General features: G+C 40.3%; 1 protein-coding gene across 4 annotated transcripts; it reads right to left on the bottom strand.

Moving 5' to 3' along the window:
- Positions 1–2,954: 2,954 nt before the first annotated feature.
- LOC108698746 (caspase-3) lies at positions 2,955–17,639 on the bottom strand. Of its 4 annotated transcripts, none has more exons than XM_041589061.1 (7): positions 17,056–17,624; positions 14,357–14,450; positions 12,209–12,327; positions 10,573–10,698; positions 7,372–7,547; positions 4,892–5,009; positions 2,955–3,243 (listed from the first exon to the last, which is right to left on the bottom strand). In XM_041589061.1, the coding sequence occupies exons 1-7, from the start codon at positions 17,066–17,068 to the stop codon at positions 3,029–3,031; spliced, it is 861 nt and encodes a 286-aa protein (XP_041444995.1). In that variant the 5' UTR covers positions 17,069–17,624; the 3' UTR covers positions 2,955–3,028. The 4 variants fall into 4 exon arrangements, with proteins under 4 accessions (XP_041444995.1, XP_041444996.1, XP_041444998.1 ...); XM_041589062.1 differs by lacking the exon at positions 17,056–17,624 and adding an exon at positions 14,943–15,655; XM_041589064.1 differs by lacking the exons at positions 14,357–14,450; positions 17,056–17,624 and adding an exon at positions 14,943–15,655.
- Between the last annotated feature and the right edge of the window lie 416 nt (positions 17,640–18,055).

Genomic DNA, 18,055 nt, shown 5'->3' with positions numbered 1-18,055 from the left:
TACAGCTTATCTACCTATATTCTTATTTTGCACCAGGTAGTGAATGTGTTTCTATACCTAGGTCTGAATCATATCATGATCTACTTAACCTTCCTGCTTGATACATTTATGTAATTCAGTTATTAGTACTTTTATTGTTGGTCCTGGTATTTTGTGCATAATTACTGTAGGCATAGGGGTGTACTGGGAAAACTGCAGTCAGGAGCCTCACGGTAGAGGGGCCACAAGACAAGTAATAGTGCGATTTTACATTGCAAGTAGGTGGGGTTTGGGTGGATTGTGGATGTGATTTTGGCATAATGGGTGTGGCTGGTGGGTGCAAAAGTTCATCCGCATGCCATTTTTTTTTCATTGGAGGTCCCATTCTATTTGTTGGCAATACCCTCTGCCAAGGGGCCTGGATACCAAAGGGTTAATAATTGGGGACCACTTGGGGGAAGGGCCCTCCTAACTTAGTAATATGGGACCCCAAGATTCCTGGTGGCTGCCATTATAGAGTATAGGAAATATATTTCTGTGGCATCAGTTTGGGGAAGGCCTTTTTCCTGTTTCACAGAATAATAACCCTGTGCACAAAGTAAGGTCCATAAAGAATTGTTGTGCAAAGATGAGAGTGGAAGAACTTGACAGACCTGAACCAGGTCAATCAGTCATTCAGAACCCAACCAAATCCCACTAACATTATGCCAACATCTAGTGGAAAGCTAAAAGAGGACATCATTCACATTGAATGAGGTGTTGGAAAGGCAGCTCTCCTTTGTGGAATGTGTCATTAAACACATGTATTTATTTAAGCAAAAATGATTTCCCTTTCTGTATTTTTAGACTTTGCAGTGAAACATCTCCAAGTGGGAATATGGGAAGAGTCAGACTCTGAATCATTTAAAAATGTGGGACTTTACTGGAATTTCCAAAGTGGGAGTCATTTGTAAACAAAGAGAAGTTATTATTTTCCCACTTGGCTGCTTTTCATAAGGCTGCTTAATATATTCTTATTAATGCTTTTTTTTTATGGCTATGAATTTTAAAAGTAGCATCCTAATATTTAACCATGTATATGATTATATTTATTGCTATTAATTTATATTGACTTACCTTACTGGAAACTACTGATCATCAGAAAGTGTTAATACAGTTGAGTGTATGAGATTTATTTCAGTCAGACATATGGCGTCACCCTAAGTAAAATGCAGCTGGGGAATTCCCTATGAACGCTTGGCTGGCATTTAATAAACCTGTTACATTCAGCTGTACTTGCAGTGTAAGTTTTTGGCTGGCAATGCCCTAGAATTTGGATGTATCAGTTACATGGGATACATTGCTTAATTTGAGCATTTGAATCATCAGATGATAACGATGTACAGTACTGAAAAGTAGCAAATTATGTTTATTAAGAACATGACAATCCTGTAATAGAGACGGCTCAATATACAGTAGACCTTCTTTTAGCTCCTCTTCGGGCTAATTTGGTTTGTGTCCCATAGGCATTTGCATGAGAGCTACAAGCTAATCATTATAGTTATTTGCGACTTGTGATTAATGGTTTCAAATGTAGTATTCCTTCAGCCCATAAACCCACATCAGACTTGAAATCACTGTTCATGACACACAGAAACAAAGGCAGGTTTGTATAGATATTCTGTAGCTGATGATGAAGATGGTACCCATGCACAGATGCATTTATTTCAACAGTGATCCCCTTGTGTGGCCCCCCCACATGAAAATCTGCCTGCTGTAACTGCTTACCATGTGTAAGATTTAAAAGGTATCAGTACTAAGATTAACTGGATTGTTTACACCTCAAATTCAAACAGTTACCTCCTGCATTCTTCACACATGTAATGCCCCTGCATTGTACATACTTGTAACACAACTACTGTTAACACCCTAAAGCCCTGTACTTTTCACACCTTAGACCCAGACAGATTGCCCACATTGTTCATCTGGTCACACCTCATACAAACTGCTGGAGGGGCACCAGCACTGTGTCACTGTGTGTAGTACATGTTAGAGTGGTCCTGATAAATTTCCCTGTCTCCTACTCTGTTTTGACTGCCCTATGTTACCTGTGTGTGCCATACTCTACCTGCCCTATGCTCTAGTGATGTGCGGGTCAAAAAGTTCTCGACCCGCACCCTACCCGCATCCGACCCGGGCCCGCTGCGCCCCTTTTTTATAGACCCGCGCCCACCCTGCCCCGCAGTGACGTCACAAAAGGGGCAAGGCAGACGGAAGTCTATAAATTCCGGCGCCGGAAGCTGGCAGTACTACTGCCCTATACTCCATGTGTGTGCCATATTCTGGCTGCCTTATGCACCCTGTGTGTACCATACTTTGCCTGCCCTATGCTCCCTGTGTGTGCCGTACTCTGCCTGCCCTATGCTTCTTGTGTGTGTGCCATACTCTGCCTGCCCTATGCTCCCTGTGTGTGCCATACTCTGCCTGCCCTATAAGGCAAAAAGCCGCCTCCTGTAACTTTAAGAGCAGAATTTCCTTTTTTTAAACCGCAGTATGTGCTTCTGTGCTAGCAATGCAGCCCCTTTTGACCTGATCGGACGCTAAACTTTTAAGCGCGGAGCGGGAGAGGGGGCGGCCTCAGGGTTGCTGCTTCAGGCGGCAGAACCCCTCGGGTCGCCCCTGCGTGTGCCATACTCTGAATGAATAAGCTACCTTTATATTATGCATATTGGCCTTCACTTGGTGCTTTTTAATTACCATTGCACTTTTTACTTGATATATTTTTGTAATCAAGCCTCAAAGTGAACTATTGTTTCATTATAGATGGACCTACCCTATGTGATTTAGTATTGGCCTTATTTGTAAGCAGCTGAATGTGGTTTCAGTTCAGCAGCCTTATGCCTTGATACAAATCACATAAAGAAAAGCTGTGTTGGGTTTTAGCTGCCTTTCACACAGATCTTGATAATACTATCCTGCTAAACAACAGGCAATGATTTTTTGCACGAGAAAAACATTTTATTTCAAATTAGCATGGGTAGGAATGTGTGACAAAATCATTTCTAATGGTTTAATCTTGATCTGTCTTGTGGAAAAAGTATAGTTCCTTTGTGAGCAGAGATAGAAAACATGGCATTTGCTTCTTTTTATTATAATCATAGGCCACCTTGTGGTTTACACGGGTCAGTATTTGCAGGAGATCCCTTTTCTGCCAGTTTTCTTTCAGCATTTTACATAGAGACTGAATAAACCAGGATTCACCAGGTATTTTCCAAGCAAAATATCCTGGAAAGAAAAAAGCCCAATTTTTAGGTTCACCACTAGTTACTAAAATACTGCCATTGTGGAAGGGATATAATGATTTGCTATATGTAGAACTGTTATTGTTGTATGAGAAATGAATATACTGTATGTGTATGTGGTAAGTGCTTAATTAGAGTATAATATCTGCCCCAGCCATTTTTGTATGTGTAAGAACAATGGCTTGTATCTTTAAATATTTAAAGACACCCCATAGAAAGGGTGTCTGCAGGTAAATGTTATGATTCACCAGGCCTTTTGATCACTGGTTCACACTTTTGTCTGAAACCCAAAGCCACAAATAACAGAGATGCAAATAGTGATGATCAACATCCAGTGAGCTGTAGCCCTTAGACCAGGGGTCCCCAAACATTTTTACCCACAAGCCAAATGCAAATGTACAAAAAATTGGAGAGCAACATTAGGATGTAAAGTTCTTGGGGTGTCAAATAAGGGCTGTGATTGACTGTTGGTAGCCCCTATATGGACTGGCAGCTTACAGGAGGTTCTGTTTAACAGTACATGTGGTTTTTATGCAACCAAAACTTGCCTCCAAGCCTGGAATTCAAAAATAAGCACCTGCTTTGAGGCCACTGAGCACAACATCCAAGGGGTCGGAGAGCAACATTGCTATTCACAAGTCACTGGTTGGGGATCTCTGCCTTAGGCTAATGCCAGACCAGGCGAAGAAACAGCCCCTTGGCACTGAAATCCGCTCTGCATTGGCCTGGGTGCAGACAAAGAAGAGGAACGCTCTTTCTCGACCTGCATTTTTACATTGGCTGAGAAACAGCCTGGTCTGGTATAAGCCTTGGGGCTGTAGGGACATGCGTGTATCTATGTCTATTGTTTAACTCAGGGTTGTCCAATCTATAAAACTTGAGGTCACCTGGGGTTAGTTTGCATTCATAGATAAGCCGTTCACAGGTGGACTATAGACTAATGGGATTAATTATAGAACCAAGAGTTAATATATCAATATAAGAAATGTTTTATAGTCCAACTAAAGAAGAGGAGCCCGTTGTGTTTGTCTCAACGATTTTTACAGGAGCAATTTAACTAATCGTTTCCCTGAGTGCAAGTTTAATGTGAATAGAAAAAATGTAGATTGAACTGGTAACATTTATGAACAGTTTTGTGAAGCACCAGGATAGTTTTAACAACATTATTGCTTTTTGTTAATTGTTTTTAATCTTGTCTGTGTAATAAATCTGATGTGTATGTACTGATATTTTGTATTCATATTGACCGGATGTAGTCCTAGCCGCATATTGAATTGATGTTTAACTATAACTCTAAGCATGTGATATCGTTGCAGCTGGTGGTTTTCCCGCCAGCGAGTGTTTAAAAGACATGGTTTAAACTGTATTTGACACTTTGAGAAAGACTGAGGAGTCAGCCAAAACATCAGTCTGTTGCTAAATAAATGAAGTTTATTTTTTAAGACCTGTGAAGTGCTGATCTTCTTTAAGTGTTTTGAGAGGATTTTGATCGTGCACCCAGGCAAATTAATACGCTGTGTGTGTGTGGAAAAAGGTTATATTAATTACTAGTGTGACAATATCATTAAACCAAATACAGTTTTGAGAATTAGTGGAATTAGCCATTGAAAAGTATGAATGCAGTGTCTTACCAAGTGGAGTAGCGTAAGAGTACAGGAAATCACATTCTGTTGGAATTTTACAAGCAGTAGTTGTTAGATCTCCAGCATCTTTCACCACCCCGGAGTCGACCTTATTTCCCCTGCATGCCTGATGTGAAAAGAAATACAAGTACAGCACTCAGAACTGCATGACCTTATAACATTACAGTACATCTGTGTCTTTAGTTACATGTTTGTGGAGGTATAGCTCCACTAGTTATCAAATTGCTTTAGGTTTTGTTGATTTGGTTCAGATTGAATTGAGCTACAGCGTTTTGACTCACCAATACTTAACGGCAACATAATCTGTATTTATAGATAATAATATTAAAGGCACAGTGGTCAGCACAGCTACCTTGCACCACATAACTCCTGAGCTGAATTCTAGAAGTTTGTATCATCTTCCATGTCTGTGTGGCTTGTCTTGCACATAGAAATATACTGGTACTGTAGATCCATTGGCTTCTCATGAAATTGACCCTAATGTGGTTATACTGTAAATATGAGATTTAGTATTGGAAGATCTAGGGATGCACCGAATCCAGGATTCGGATCGGGATTCGGCCTTTTTCAGCAGGATTCGGATTCGGCCGAATCCTTCTGTCTGCCTGAACCGAATCCGAATCCTAATTTGCATATGCAAATTAGGGGCGGGAGGGAAATTGCGTGACTTTTTGTCACAAAACAAGGAAGTAAAAAATGTTTTCCCCTTCCCACCACTAATTTGCATATGCAAATTCGGATTCGGTTCAGTATTCGGCCAAATCCTTCATGAAGGATTCGGGGGTTCGGCCGAATCCAAAATAGTGGATTTGGTGCATCCCTAGTAAGATCCGCTGGGACAGGAACTAATGTGAATGATGTCAATGTTCTGCATAACAGACTTGTAACTCTGCAGAGGTGCCTTTCTGTGCAAGTTTAGATCCCCCTGTGTTTTCTCTTGTGCAAGGTCTTACTGTGAATCAGCCACCCCCTCTTACTGATGTACATGTTCACCGGCATCTGCTCAAGCTATTGCCATAATGTGCAGGCAACTAAGGCAGTGGCAGTGTGAGGAAGGCGAAATAAGCAGGTTAGGGATGGTAGGGAACCCCAATTTACAACATCTTAAAGGATAAGGAAAGTCTAACATTAAGTAAGCTTTATCAGAAAGGTCTATATAAATACACCAGTAAACTCTCAAAGTAATGCTGCTCTGAGTCCTCTGTCAAAAGAAACACCACATTTCTTTCCTTCTATTGTGTACACATGGGCTTCTGTATCAGACTTACTGTTTTCAGCTTAAACCTCCAGGGCACGGCCTTGAGCATGCTCAGTTTGTTCTTCTCTCTCTCCCTCCTCCACTCCCTGCTGTAACCTGAGCCCAGAGCTATGAGTGAGCTGGGAGAGACTCAGACAGGAAGTGATTTCACACCAAGCCAATATGGCAGCTGCTATCCTAAACAAACAGAGAGAGCTTCTAGAGCTGTTTACTCAAGTATGGTAAAGCATTCTGCAGAATAAATATAGTGTTATAGCTTGCACTATTGTGGCTAAGCTATTGGCAATAAACTGCTTCAGTAGCTTCCCTTCTCCTTTAAATGGTCAAACTGGGCAAAGATACACTTTTGCTACGTATGCCCATCTGTAGTCGGGAAAGCAAATTGTTTCTGAACGTCTCGGTTTTACTTACTTATAAAAAACAAGTGTAGGAGCCTTAGGGCTTGGAAATCCCCTGGCTATGTTTGGCCCTAATATAGATTTGGAGAGGAGGAATTGTTTCCTATTCCAGGTTAAAGCATTCCCTTGGCAGTTCCATGGCAGTTTGGCCAGGAAAGGTCCATGTTCTTTATCTTTGGACTTCAACTTCAGGAGAGAATGAAAGGTTGCTGGGAGCCTGGGCCTCAGTACAGGAAAGGTCCCAATTGAGGGAAGCTTTTGAGAAGTCAAGGAACAGGGCCCCATAAATGAGGAGTGTAGATAGTGGTAGGTGAACTCTTATTATAGTACACTCTAGGCGTATACGTCAGTAAGGGTTGAGCTGGCTAGAGCAGTTCTGAGCTCCAGTGTAGGAGTGGTAGATTGGAGGTCTCTCTACCAGGTGAAACTGCCTGTTCGTGTAGGGATCATAAATAGATAGGGAGTTAGGTCATAGAATTCCCTAAAGGTTCCACTGGATGTTATCCAGGTCCACTAAAGGATGTCACAGAAGTGGGATTCCTTCAAAGAAGTGTAGGTGAATGATAAGCTTTACCTCAAAGAAACCGTGTACTGTGAGTACCCTGTGCCTGCTAATAAATTGTGATTTTGGGTAAGAACTCCTGGTGTCCAGAAATCCTGTTTTGAACAGCTAATAGGTATAGTTTTGCACCATGAGACTGTGGGTCTGATGTTACCGGTGCTAGCCCTGGGAGGAATATAGGAGTTACAACACAAGATATCACTTAGTCAATTACATTATTTTGTAACAATTACAATTGTTTAATGTTTACCTGAATGAAAAATAATTTTGGTTTCCCAAAAAGACTTTTGCATTTCTCTCCACGGAATGGCTCAGCCAGTGCATCTATTTGATATTCTTGGTCAGAAGCATAAAAAAAGTCTTTATCACCGTGACTCATCACAACGCAGGCAAAGCAACCTCTACCACTGTGATCCTCCTTTGCAACTGAAATGGAATCAAACATCATTTGAATGGTGAAGAAATGTTAAATACCCCACCATAATGAGGGACCTGCTTGATGCTTCTAATACATTTTTGCTCCTTTGCTGCTGTGATCTTTTACCAAGTTTTTTGTTGTTTTTTTTGCATGTATATCAAGTTGGTAAGGGGGTAGCTAGTTACTTTTATTTTTAATATGATTTTTGCACCTATATTCCACAAGTGGCATGGGAAAGTGGCTATGGATCGGTTATCCGGAAACCCATTATCTAGAAAGCTCAATTACAGAAAGTCTGTCTCCCATGGACTCCATTATAATCAAATAATCCAAATTTTTTAAAATGATTTCCTTTTTCTCTGTAATAATAAAACAGTACCTTGTCGTTGAACCAAACTAAGATATAATGAATCCTTATTGGAAGCAAAACCAGCCTAATGGGTTTATTGAATATTTAAATGATTTTCTACTAAATTACGGAAAGATCCGTTATCCTGAACACCCAAGGTCCCGAGCATTCTAGATAATAGGTCAGTTTGCAATATTAGACACAAATTGCTATGTTTTTTATTACCCATAAAGCAGTGTTTCCCCCATGATTCCAGTCACAATTCAAGTTACGACAGAAGCAATTGGGCCTCATGTGGCAGAATTGAGGCAAAATAGTGTTTTGAAATAAATCAGGTGCATGCTGGAATAAACATTTTCAGAGTGGTGTGGTGTCACTTTCAGATCTTGCGGCGTTATTGTTTCAAATTTATTAAAATTAGAGGTGTTAAAAACTACTAATATTTTGAAAACTATAAATTGAGACAGTGCTCTGAAAGTTCATACATTTGTTTTAAGGGCTTAATTTGGCATGTTATTCCCATTCCCTTGAAGGAGATCTATTGCGAAGATGAAAATTTAATATAAATTGCATCTTACTGAAATAAGAAACTTTCTAAATACAATCAATAAAAAATTCTGTACCATTTATGAAATAATAAAGTTACCCTCCTCTCTCCCCCTCTGAGCAACCTGTTTCTCTTCATTTCAGCTTCATGCAGTAGGTGGAGTCAGTTTTTGATTGACAGTCCTGTCTAATACATCCTTTGTGGGGGGGTCACCCTTAAAGGAGAACTAAACCCTAAAAATAAAGATGGCTAAAACTACCATATTTTATATACTGAACTTATCACACCAGCCTAAAGTTTCAGCTTCTTAATAGCAGCAATGATTCAGGACTTAAAACTTGTCACAGGGGGTCACCATCTTGGAAAGTGTCTGATGCTCAGTGGGCTCTGAGCAGCTGTTGAGAAGCTAAGCTTAGGGGTCGTCACAAATTATCAAGCAGCAAATGAGGTTGGACTGTAATATAAGCTGATGCTACAGGGCTGTTTATTAAATTTGGATGTTAATTGCACTGGTATCTGTGCTGCCATGTAGTAATTATCTGTATTAATTACTAATCAGCCTTATACTGTGACATTTATATTCTATGTGTACTGTATATTGTGAGTGGGTCCCTAAGCTCAGTAAGTGACAACAGCACAGAGTAGAGTCCTGCACGGGTTCATTTTTTGGAAACTGTACCCGTCCCGTTCCTGCAACCTACAATCCGCAACCCAGACCCGCATTCTTATCGCTTGGACCCGCTACCCAACCCGACCCGCAAGTACCTTATCTGCAACCCGGACCCGAGACCCACTAACCATCAAGAATCAGGAAGTGCTGTCATTGCAAACCGGAAGTGACATCATCAGAAGTAGACGTGATCAGAAAAAAGGAGTAAAAATCCTTATTGAGAAGACCCGAGGCCCAACCCACAGAACCACAGACCTGCGTCTATACCTGCACCTGGAACTTGTACCCGCAACCCGCAGGGTACCTCAGGTTTTTGCAGGTAACCCGCGGGTACCCGACCCGCTGCAGGACTCTAGCACAAAGCATGTGCAGTGAATCTCCAGAAAAGAAGATGGGGAGCTACTGGGGCATCTTTGGAGACACAGATCTTTACTGCTAAAGGGCTGTGGTTGCCTTGGGCTGGTACAGAAGCCCAAAACATAATGTACAACATTTATAGCTACTTCTTCTGTTAAGCTTTAGTTCTCCTTTAAACTAGGTGCTTTTTAAAAATAACTAACTCTTAAGGTGGCCATAGATGCAAAGATCCGCTCGTTTGGCGATGTTGCCAAACGAGCGGATCTTTCCCCGATATGCCATTAACAGGCATGGCTATATCGGAGGTAATCTGATTGTTCGGCCCGTACGATGTGCCATGGGCTCCGGCGGGATCGGTCTGGTCAAAATCAAACCTGACCAATCGACCAAACGACCGATCTCCGCCGGACGAAAGATGTCGGCACACGCCACACACGATCCGAAAATCGTAAGAATCCTCGATTTCTACGATCGGATATGTGGGTCTATGGCCACCTTTACAGAAATCATGTTTCTCTGTGTGCAGGGTGTTTGAGTCTGTTATTTTGTTACCTTTTGTTTGTGCTGCAGTTGGTTATTTGAGTTATTCTGCTAAGAAAGGAGCCCCCTAAAATACGTATAAAACCTACTTGTAAATCAAAATCTGACCCAGACCTCAGCATGAAGAGTGACAGGTTGTAGAGAGTGACTTGATTATTTCTTAAACAGACCAGAATTTTTGATTGATTGTATTTATAAAGTTTTTAATTTCCGTGAGATGAAGCCTATATTAAATTTTCATTTTCGTGATAGATCCCCTTTATACATTTTTTAAAATTTCTCCACTGATGTGTAGGAGAATGTTATGGAGTATATTGTAACAGTAAATGTCACTTTTGGAGCACCAGCAACTCAGCCTACACACTAGGGGTTAATGGAGCACTCACCTTATTACACATATGCTACCAAATCCAGAAAGACACATATAAGTTCAGCTTTTATCCTCATATACTCTGGTATAGTACTTCTTCCCCCCATATTGGTAGACAGAGAATGTAATATACTCATGTTAGGACTGGCTTTGAATCTGTCTATAATAACAATTGTGTGCAGAGAAGGAAATTAACTTACTGTCGGTCAAAAGATTTTCAATATCATCAGCAGTTTTATTTTCCTCAAGTCGCACCTCAAATCCCATCTCTGTGAAGATACTTTCAAGCTCCTTCTTATCATTTTTACTGTTTCGAGCACCCACTCCTGTAAAAGACAGAAACACAACGTAAACATGTTATCATATTTTTTAACTAAATTACACTGTTTACATTGCAAATAATTCATTCTACCATTTAAAATGTTATTCTGGAACCAATAAATGTATTTTCTTTTACTTGTAATGCACTGCATAATGGAACTGCTTTCAGATAGGCTAGCGTGTTGCCTACATAATGTAATTGAGTTATGGTTGCCTGGTGGGACTTAGGTGTTTTACTATTGAGTGCTATGCTCACATCTACCATTAGATGGGGCAAGGGAACATTTGTTACAATGTAGGTGTCAGGGAGCTGGTATCTTGTTACCTTCCCATTAGTGATGTGGGGTTGACCCGAAACCCACAGGGATCCGCGGGTTGACCACCGGTTAGGGTGGTGGCACAAGCTGCTATTCGGAGAGATTAGCCCTGCGACAAATCTCCTCTTCAACGGGCAACTAATCTCCCCGAACTGCCTTTCCGTTGGCTATAATGAGAATCACCGGCAGGGTGGCACTCGGAATGCTTTGGCTTTCCGAAGTTTCCTCGTGAGGCAACTTATGACTGCTTTGGAAAACAAAGTGATCAGAGTTCCATCCCGACAACGATTCTCATTCTAGCCGGCGGGAAGGCATTTCAGGGAGATTAGTCTCCCGAAGAAGAGATTTGTCACTGGGTGACTAATCTCCCCCAATAGCAGCGTGTGCCACCACCCTTAGGCAGGCTTGGGTTAATATTTTTTTTTACTTTTTTCAATGCTTACCATTATTTATAAACTACAGTAAAAAAAAAAAAAAGCAGTAATAATTTATACTAAGAGCCCTATACACACGTGTGTGTAATTTAAAGGCAAAAACAGAAAAAACACTTTAGTTTCTATCCTGAACCCACCAAATAGAACTTAAAAATAGCAACTGCTCATTTAAATATCTTAAATCTTGGGGGAATAACTCTCAATGTTAGGTCATTGTTAATTATAATTCATCTGTTAGAAGTTTTTATCTCATAGAATCTGAGATTTGGAAGTACCCCTGCTTTCTATAGTGGGTGGTGAACAGATTCTCTGAGGAGCAAAAGAATTGCAAGTGCCAGAATCTATGACTTCAACACGGTGAAGGTGAGGGATTGTATAACGTTGTGAGAACAAAGGGACATTGGGAAATGGTTCTTATGATGAATCATGTTTTCCGGAGAATCTGTGAATCACTCACTATGAAAAGCAGAGGGATCTTAATCCCATTAATAATTACTTAACAATGAAACAAGGTGAGGGAGGGATTGCGTTCAACTGTAGTTTTAAGGGGGTTTTGGAAATGGTTTGTACAACTAACAGTTCCTTTTCAATCTGTGGAATTAGGAGGTATGTTTGTGTAAAGAAAATGCATTTATATTTATGCATCTTTTTATCCACCTTTGTCAACATAATCCCAACTGAACAAGCTCATGTGGAAAAAAGAAGAAATATTTTCTTTTTAAGTTACATATTTTTTACAAGTTTTTATTTTTAAAAAAACTTACCTTTTTCTTTTAGATCTTTATGAAATGTCTCCATGCATAGAATCAAACAAAGACCTTTTTGTTTATAATTCATGTTATACACCATTGAGTTATCTGGTTTTCCGAGTGGAGAATTCATCCTGTTTGAAAATATAATATATCTTATATATTTTCAGCTGCTGGTAAGATTTTATTTATGGTATGTTTTTCCAAAGGCTTGATCCATTTATTAAACTGATGCCACAGTAAAAAAATAATCCAGCAATAATCCACTTTTACCACCTTTTAAGGGGTTATTTATTAAAACTAAATTTTTTTTTTCTGATCTGGCTTTTTAGGGCAAAAACTCAAATTTTTTTGTGGGGAAAAAACTAGAATTTTTCGATATTTATTATACCCCGATGCTACAAAAAGCCAGAATCTGAAAATCTACCATTTCAAACCTGTCATGGTCATGTATAAGTCAATGGGAGATGTCCCTATCCCAATTTGAAGATGATAGCCTGATAACCCAAAAAATGTGGGGGTTTTGGGCAAAAACCTCGAAAAAAATCGAGCAATTCAGGAGAAAAGTCTGAAAAATTTTACTTTTCAGGTTTTCAACCATTTTATCAAGACTATTCCCAATCCGATTTAGTTAAGTTATTTTAATGATAAATAAGACAAAATCGGGGATGGGAGTTTGGTTGAGTTATTTTAATTTAAAAAATGAGATAAAATTGGATTTTAATAAATAACCACTTAATGATACAAAAATCTACAATTGCTGATACTAAAGTCTACAATTAGGAGGTTATTTATTAAAGGTCGAGTTGTGTTTATTTGAAAACTTTTTCGAAAGTAGTTACACTAAAAACAAACTAATCTAAATTTTCGGGGGGAAAAAAGCTAAAATTTCTCCAAAGCTGCTAAAAGCCTGAATCATAAAATACCCCAGCTGAAACTTGTCAAATTCATGTAAAAGTCAATGGCAGAGGTTCCTTTAACCATTTAAAGATATTTTATGATTTTCGGTGTTTTACACTCCCAAACCGCACAAACTAGTCCTTTCATAAATAACCCCCTTAGTATAGATATTGGTGTATATAGTTGATATGAGGGTATGGAGGGGTCAGTGTGTGCATGTATGGATGCTGCTGGGGTTCATGTGGAATAGTTGAACTTGATGGACTTTTTTCAATCCAACTTAACTATGTAACTCCTTGTCCCTCATGTGACTTGTATTTTTAAACAGCTTCTTCAGGGAGAGACATATTCACATGATATGTTGACATATCTCCCCCGTATGAAAATCTGGTACAGACCATATTCATGCTGTAACGAAAATTGGCTATTGGCGAAAATATTCCAGAGACAAACTCCCAGTTTTGCAAATATTCCCCTGTTCATTTCTTAACCCTTGACTACCCTCCCTAATGTATATAATCGTATCATCACATTCTGTAAACTTTTTTGAACAATGGTGCTTAAATGGAATGCCTCCTTAGCCTGTGGGTGCACATACATATGGATCAGAGAATTGGTGGATTGGAGCAGGTCCGGTGCATATTTTTGCAGGCTGAGCACAGTGGTGCCCTTCAGCCCACACTATCTCTCTTATACCTCCACTTTAACTCCCCAATGTCCCTTATTAAACTGCCTTACATTAAAGGAGAAGGAAAGCTAACATGCAACAGGACCTCAGCAGCAAAGGCATTTTAAGGATCTATTTAAACTTTCAGTGCAGCTAAATGGTGTTTCCAAGACTGAGTGATCATTTCACAATGCCTCTGTTATAACAGACGTAGAGTTACGCTATATCAGCAAATCCCCCAGGCTGGGCATAAACCTACACTGGTGAAACATTCCTAGCCCTGTGCATTCTCCTTAGATCCTTCGTTTCTTATTTTGAACAATAAATCTAAAAAAATGGCGTATGTCAGGGCGGGGGGAAATCACGTTGCAGCCTGGAAACACGACAGCAGCAAATGATCTATAATTTGATGAAGTAGAATTGAGTGAGTGTGTAAAAAAAAAACAAGCGATTCAGGTAAGGAAAACTGTGTCAGTAACTTTCCTTGGGGGGGGGGGGAGAGAGAGAGAGAGACAGACAGAAAGAGAGAGAGAGAGAGACGGGCAGCAAACAGCTTAAACACATTTTTTACTTATAAAACAAAAGGAGACATTTACTTATCTGGCTTTTCGCTAGTAAACCCAATGGCATCTGCTTCAGCCATTCTTTCACTGTTGTTCCAATGTTCACTATTATAAAATGATTGTGGTTCTAAAAATAAAATAAGAAAAGCTTTATTCTAATGACTGATATGGATATTTCCACTTTCTACATTTCACTCCCAGACTTGTTTTACTCTATTGGAGAGATTAGCCCCCTGAACTGTTGTGCATGCCACACACTGTATGTACAGTATAATTTACAGTAAGATATTTTAATGAAAGAAATAGGATTGCTTATTGTGTGTGTGTTGGCTGTAGTCTATTGCCTGGGTGCTATTGCACATTGGATCAGGCAGTGAGAGGTTTATAACAGCAGTTACACGTCGTTGAGAGCAGATGAGCTTGATTCCCAGGACTGGAGGAATTTGTAATTATAGAGTGAAATTGCCTTTAAATCCACACTATTCTTAGATACATATATATGAGAGGGAGATGTCCCATGTGCTCTGTGCTGTAAAATCGCTTCACATTATCATATGCTGTATAAGGAGACTCTTTTCATTGTCCTGAGATAGGAAACAGCCTTTCCCCCTCCACTTACCTCTGGGGTTGTCTCTCCTGATCTCTGCTCAGTTGTAAATAGTTTCTGGATCTGGCTGTGCACTGACTTATATGCACCTGCTGACATATAATGGGCGAGGCCACGCACAATAAATACACAAGGCTAGTGTCATACCAGAGTAGTGTTTCATACCTCCCAACTGTCCTGTTTTTTACAGGACAATCACAACAGTCAGGTCAGCTCAGCCCACAGTTCCAGATTAAATGAAATGTCCCAACTTTCTCTTTGATCTCCTGCACTGAACAGCCAGGAAAAAAAACAATGTTTCTGAAACTTAAAGGGGATCTATCGCGAAATTTAAATTCTCTGAATGGATAGTTGAGGTGGAAATACTAAAATTTTCAAATATATTTCTTTAGCAGAAATGCTTACTTTTTTAGTAAAATGACATATTACTACATGCAATGAGGGTGCTTTCACTGAGAGACAGTTCAAGCTACTGCTGAATGGGAGTGGCTTCTCACTAGCTATGACGTCACTTAGCAACTAGCAAAGTCCCTCCCTCCTCCATGCTGAATCATGCTCACACCAACTGTTACTGTGGAAGCTCCTTGTGAGAAAAGTAAGCCTGTCAGTTCTGCACATTCTCTCAGCCAAGTACAGACAGAGAGATTGGTAAATAATTAGGGATGCACCGAATCCAGGATTTGGTTAAGGATTCGGCCTTTTTCAGCACGATTCAGATTTCGGCCGAATCCTTCTGCCCGGCTGAACCAAATCCGAATTTGTATATGCAAATTAGGGGCGGGAAGGGAAATTGCGTGACTTTTTGGCACAAAACAAGGAAGTAAAAAATTTTTCCCCTTCCTACCCGTAATTTGCATATGATCATTTCATTAATCATGTGCCCAAATATTACTGCTCAGTGAAAGATTCTGCCCAATACCGAACCAAATCCTAATTTGCATATTGTTGGAGTTTTCAAAAAAAATATGGTCCACCCTCTGCTGTAAGAATTGGCGAGAATTAGGGAAACATTTTTTTTTATTTCTTTAAATTATATCATGGCATATAACTGGTTTGTCCAGCAGTAAAACTGTAGTTGTGAGTTATCAACCCCTTGGGAACATTATGAACCACATGACAATACAATTGTGTGACAATACGAACATAAAAGTAAAGCTATTGACATAAGTGCTGACAGAGAGAGGCCACATTCACAGCTAAGATGTTACTAGTGAGAGGTCCCCACTACCAAGGGTCCCTTTCCATTAGACTTTGTAAAAGCCAGTGCCAATGAAATGTAAAATATTAAGTCCTAGGTTGACCCCTCTGAGCAGACAGGTCATAAAGCGCAAAAATCCCACAGATTGTGCAAGGGGAGATGTGCAAATTTACATCGTGTGTGTTCTGAGATAACTTTTTAAGGAAAACTATACCCAAAAAATTAACACTTGAGCAACAGTTTATATCTATTGAAGTTGCATATTAAAGAATCTTACCAAACTGGAATATATATTTAAATAAATATTGTCCTTTTACATCTCTTGCCTTGAACCACCATTTAGTGATGGTCTGTGTGTTGCCTCAGAGATCACCTGACCAGAAATACTGCAACTCTAACTGTAACAGGAAGAAGTGAGGAAGCAAAAGGCAGAACTCCAATAAAACCATAAAAATCAATGCTTTTTTTAGCCTAGTTTAATCAGCAGTCATAATCACTGTTTGACTATTTTAGCATGGCCAAATATGTTTTACAGACAGAAACAAGCGAACAAAACCTATGCAATGCTGAAAATGCAATAAAATAGCTAAACATGCAATAAAATGGCTAAAAATGCACCAAAATCATCAAATTTGCAATATAATTACAAAAAATAACACGTATGGTACGCTATTCGCAATGGCTATAAAAAAAAATTTCAGGCAAAAAAAACAAATGATGCAATAAGAAAAAAAAGCCACAAAATAGTGTATGTGCGTATGTGTGTGTACAATTCTCAAAATTAGGTTATGTGCGCATGTGTGCGAGTACAAGTGTGAGTTCTGTGAGTGTGTGACCCCCCCAATCCCCAAAAATGTATGTGTTAGTGTGAATGTAAATGTGTATCAGTGTAATAAGTGTGTGTGTGTGTGTAAGTGTAACACTAACCTGGAAAATGCATGACAATTCATCTGGGGTTGCAGGAGGGGGTCCCACAAAGAGGAGGCAGATGTCTTTGGTGAAGATCCAGTAAATGGGCGATGCTGTGGGTATAGGAAGTGCAGGCAGCAGCAGGACACGTAGAATTCACGTTCCTACTGCTACCTTAGGGCCTCATGGCGATTGCGCCCCAGGGGCCACTGGATCCCCCACTCTGCTCATTGCCTAAAGCTGGGGAATGAGCAGGGATGGAGCAAGCTGCAGCCAGTCCCACCCTCCTGCAGCCAGCCCCCCTGCAGCCAGCTTCTCCCTTGAGTCAGTCCCCCTGCAGCCAGTCCCCTCATGTCTGCCTCCGTACTTTTGTAACTTTTAAAACATGGTTTTACACAAAGCTGCTGTATTTCTGCACCTCCCCCTCCCATCCGGAAAAGTGTAACGCTAGGTAGCCTGTAACAAGCTCCTTCTCTCTCCTGACTCAGCCCCCCCCTGCAGTCAGTCAGCATCGTAGTTTTTACAAGTACGTCTCCTGTTCGTGAAGACTTCTCAAACTCCCCCTCCCTCCCAGAAACGAGGCATAAAGAAATAAAGGTGGACTGGGGAACACTGTGTGAATCTCAGCCGCACATTCATTTGTATGAGACACTGAGACGCATAAGTATTGAAGGTGCTGCAGCTCCAGTTTGAATTTCCACTTTATCTAACACGGCTGCGTCTCAGTGTCTCATACAAATGAATGTGCGGCTGAGATTCACACACTGTTCCCCAGTCCACCTTTATTTCTTTATGCCTCGTTTCTGGGAGGGAGGGGGAGTTTGAGAACTAGGAGTGAAAGTCTTCACGAACAGGAGACGTACTTGTAAAAACTACGATGCTGACTGACTGCAGGGGGGAGGGGCTGAGTCAGGAGAGAGAAGGAGCTTGTTACAGGCTACCTAGCTTTACACTTTTCAGGATGGGAGGGGGAGGTGCAGAAATACAGCAGATTTGTGTGAAACCATATTTTAAAAGT

Source organism: Xenopus laevis, chromosome 1L, assembly GCF_017654675.1.
Source record: "Xenopus laevis strain J_2021 chromosome 1L, Xenopus_laevis_v10.1, whole genome shotgun sequence".
NCBI classification, from domain to species: domain Eukaryota; kingdom Metazoa; phylum Chordata; class Amphibia; order Anura; family Pipidae; genus Xenopus; species Xenopus laevis.
Note: the sequence above shows the minus strand (reverse complement) of the source record. Positions and strands in the feature narration are given on the sequence as shown.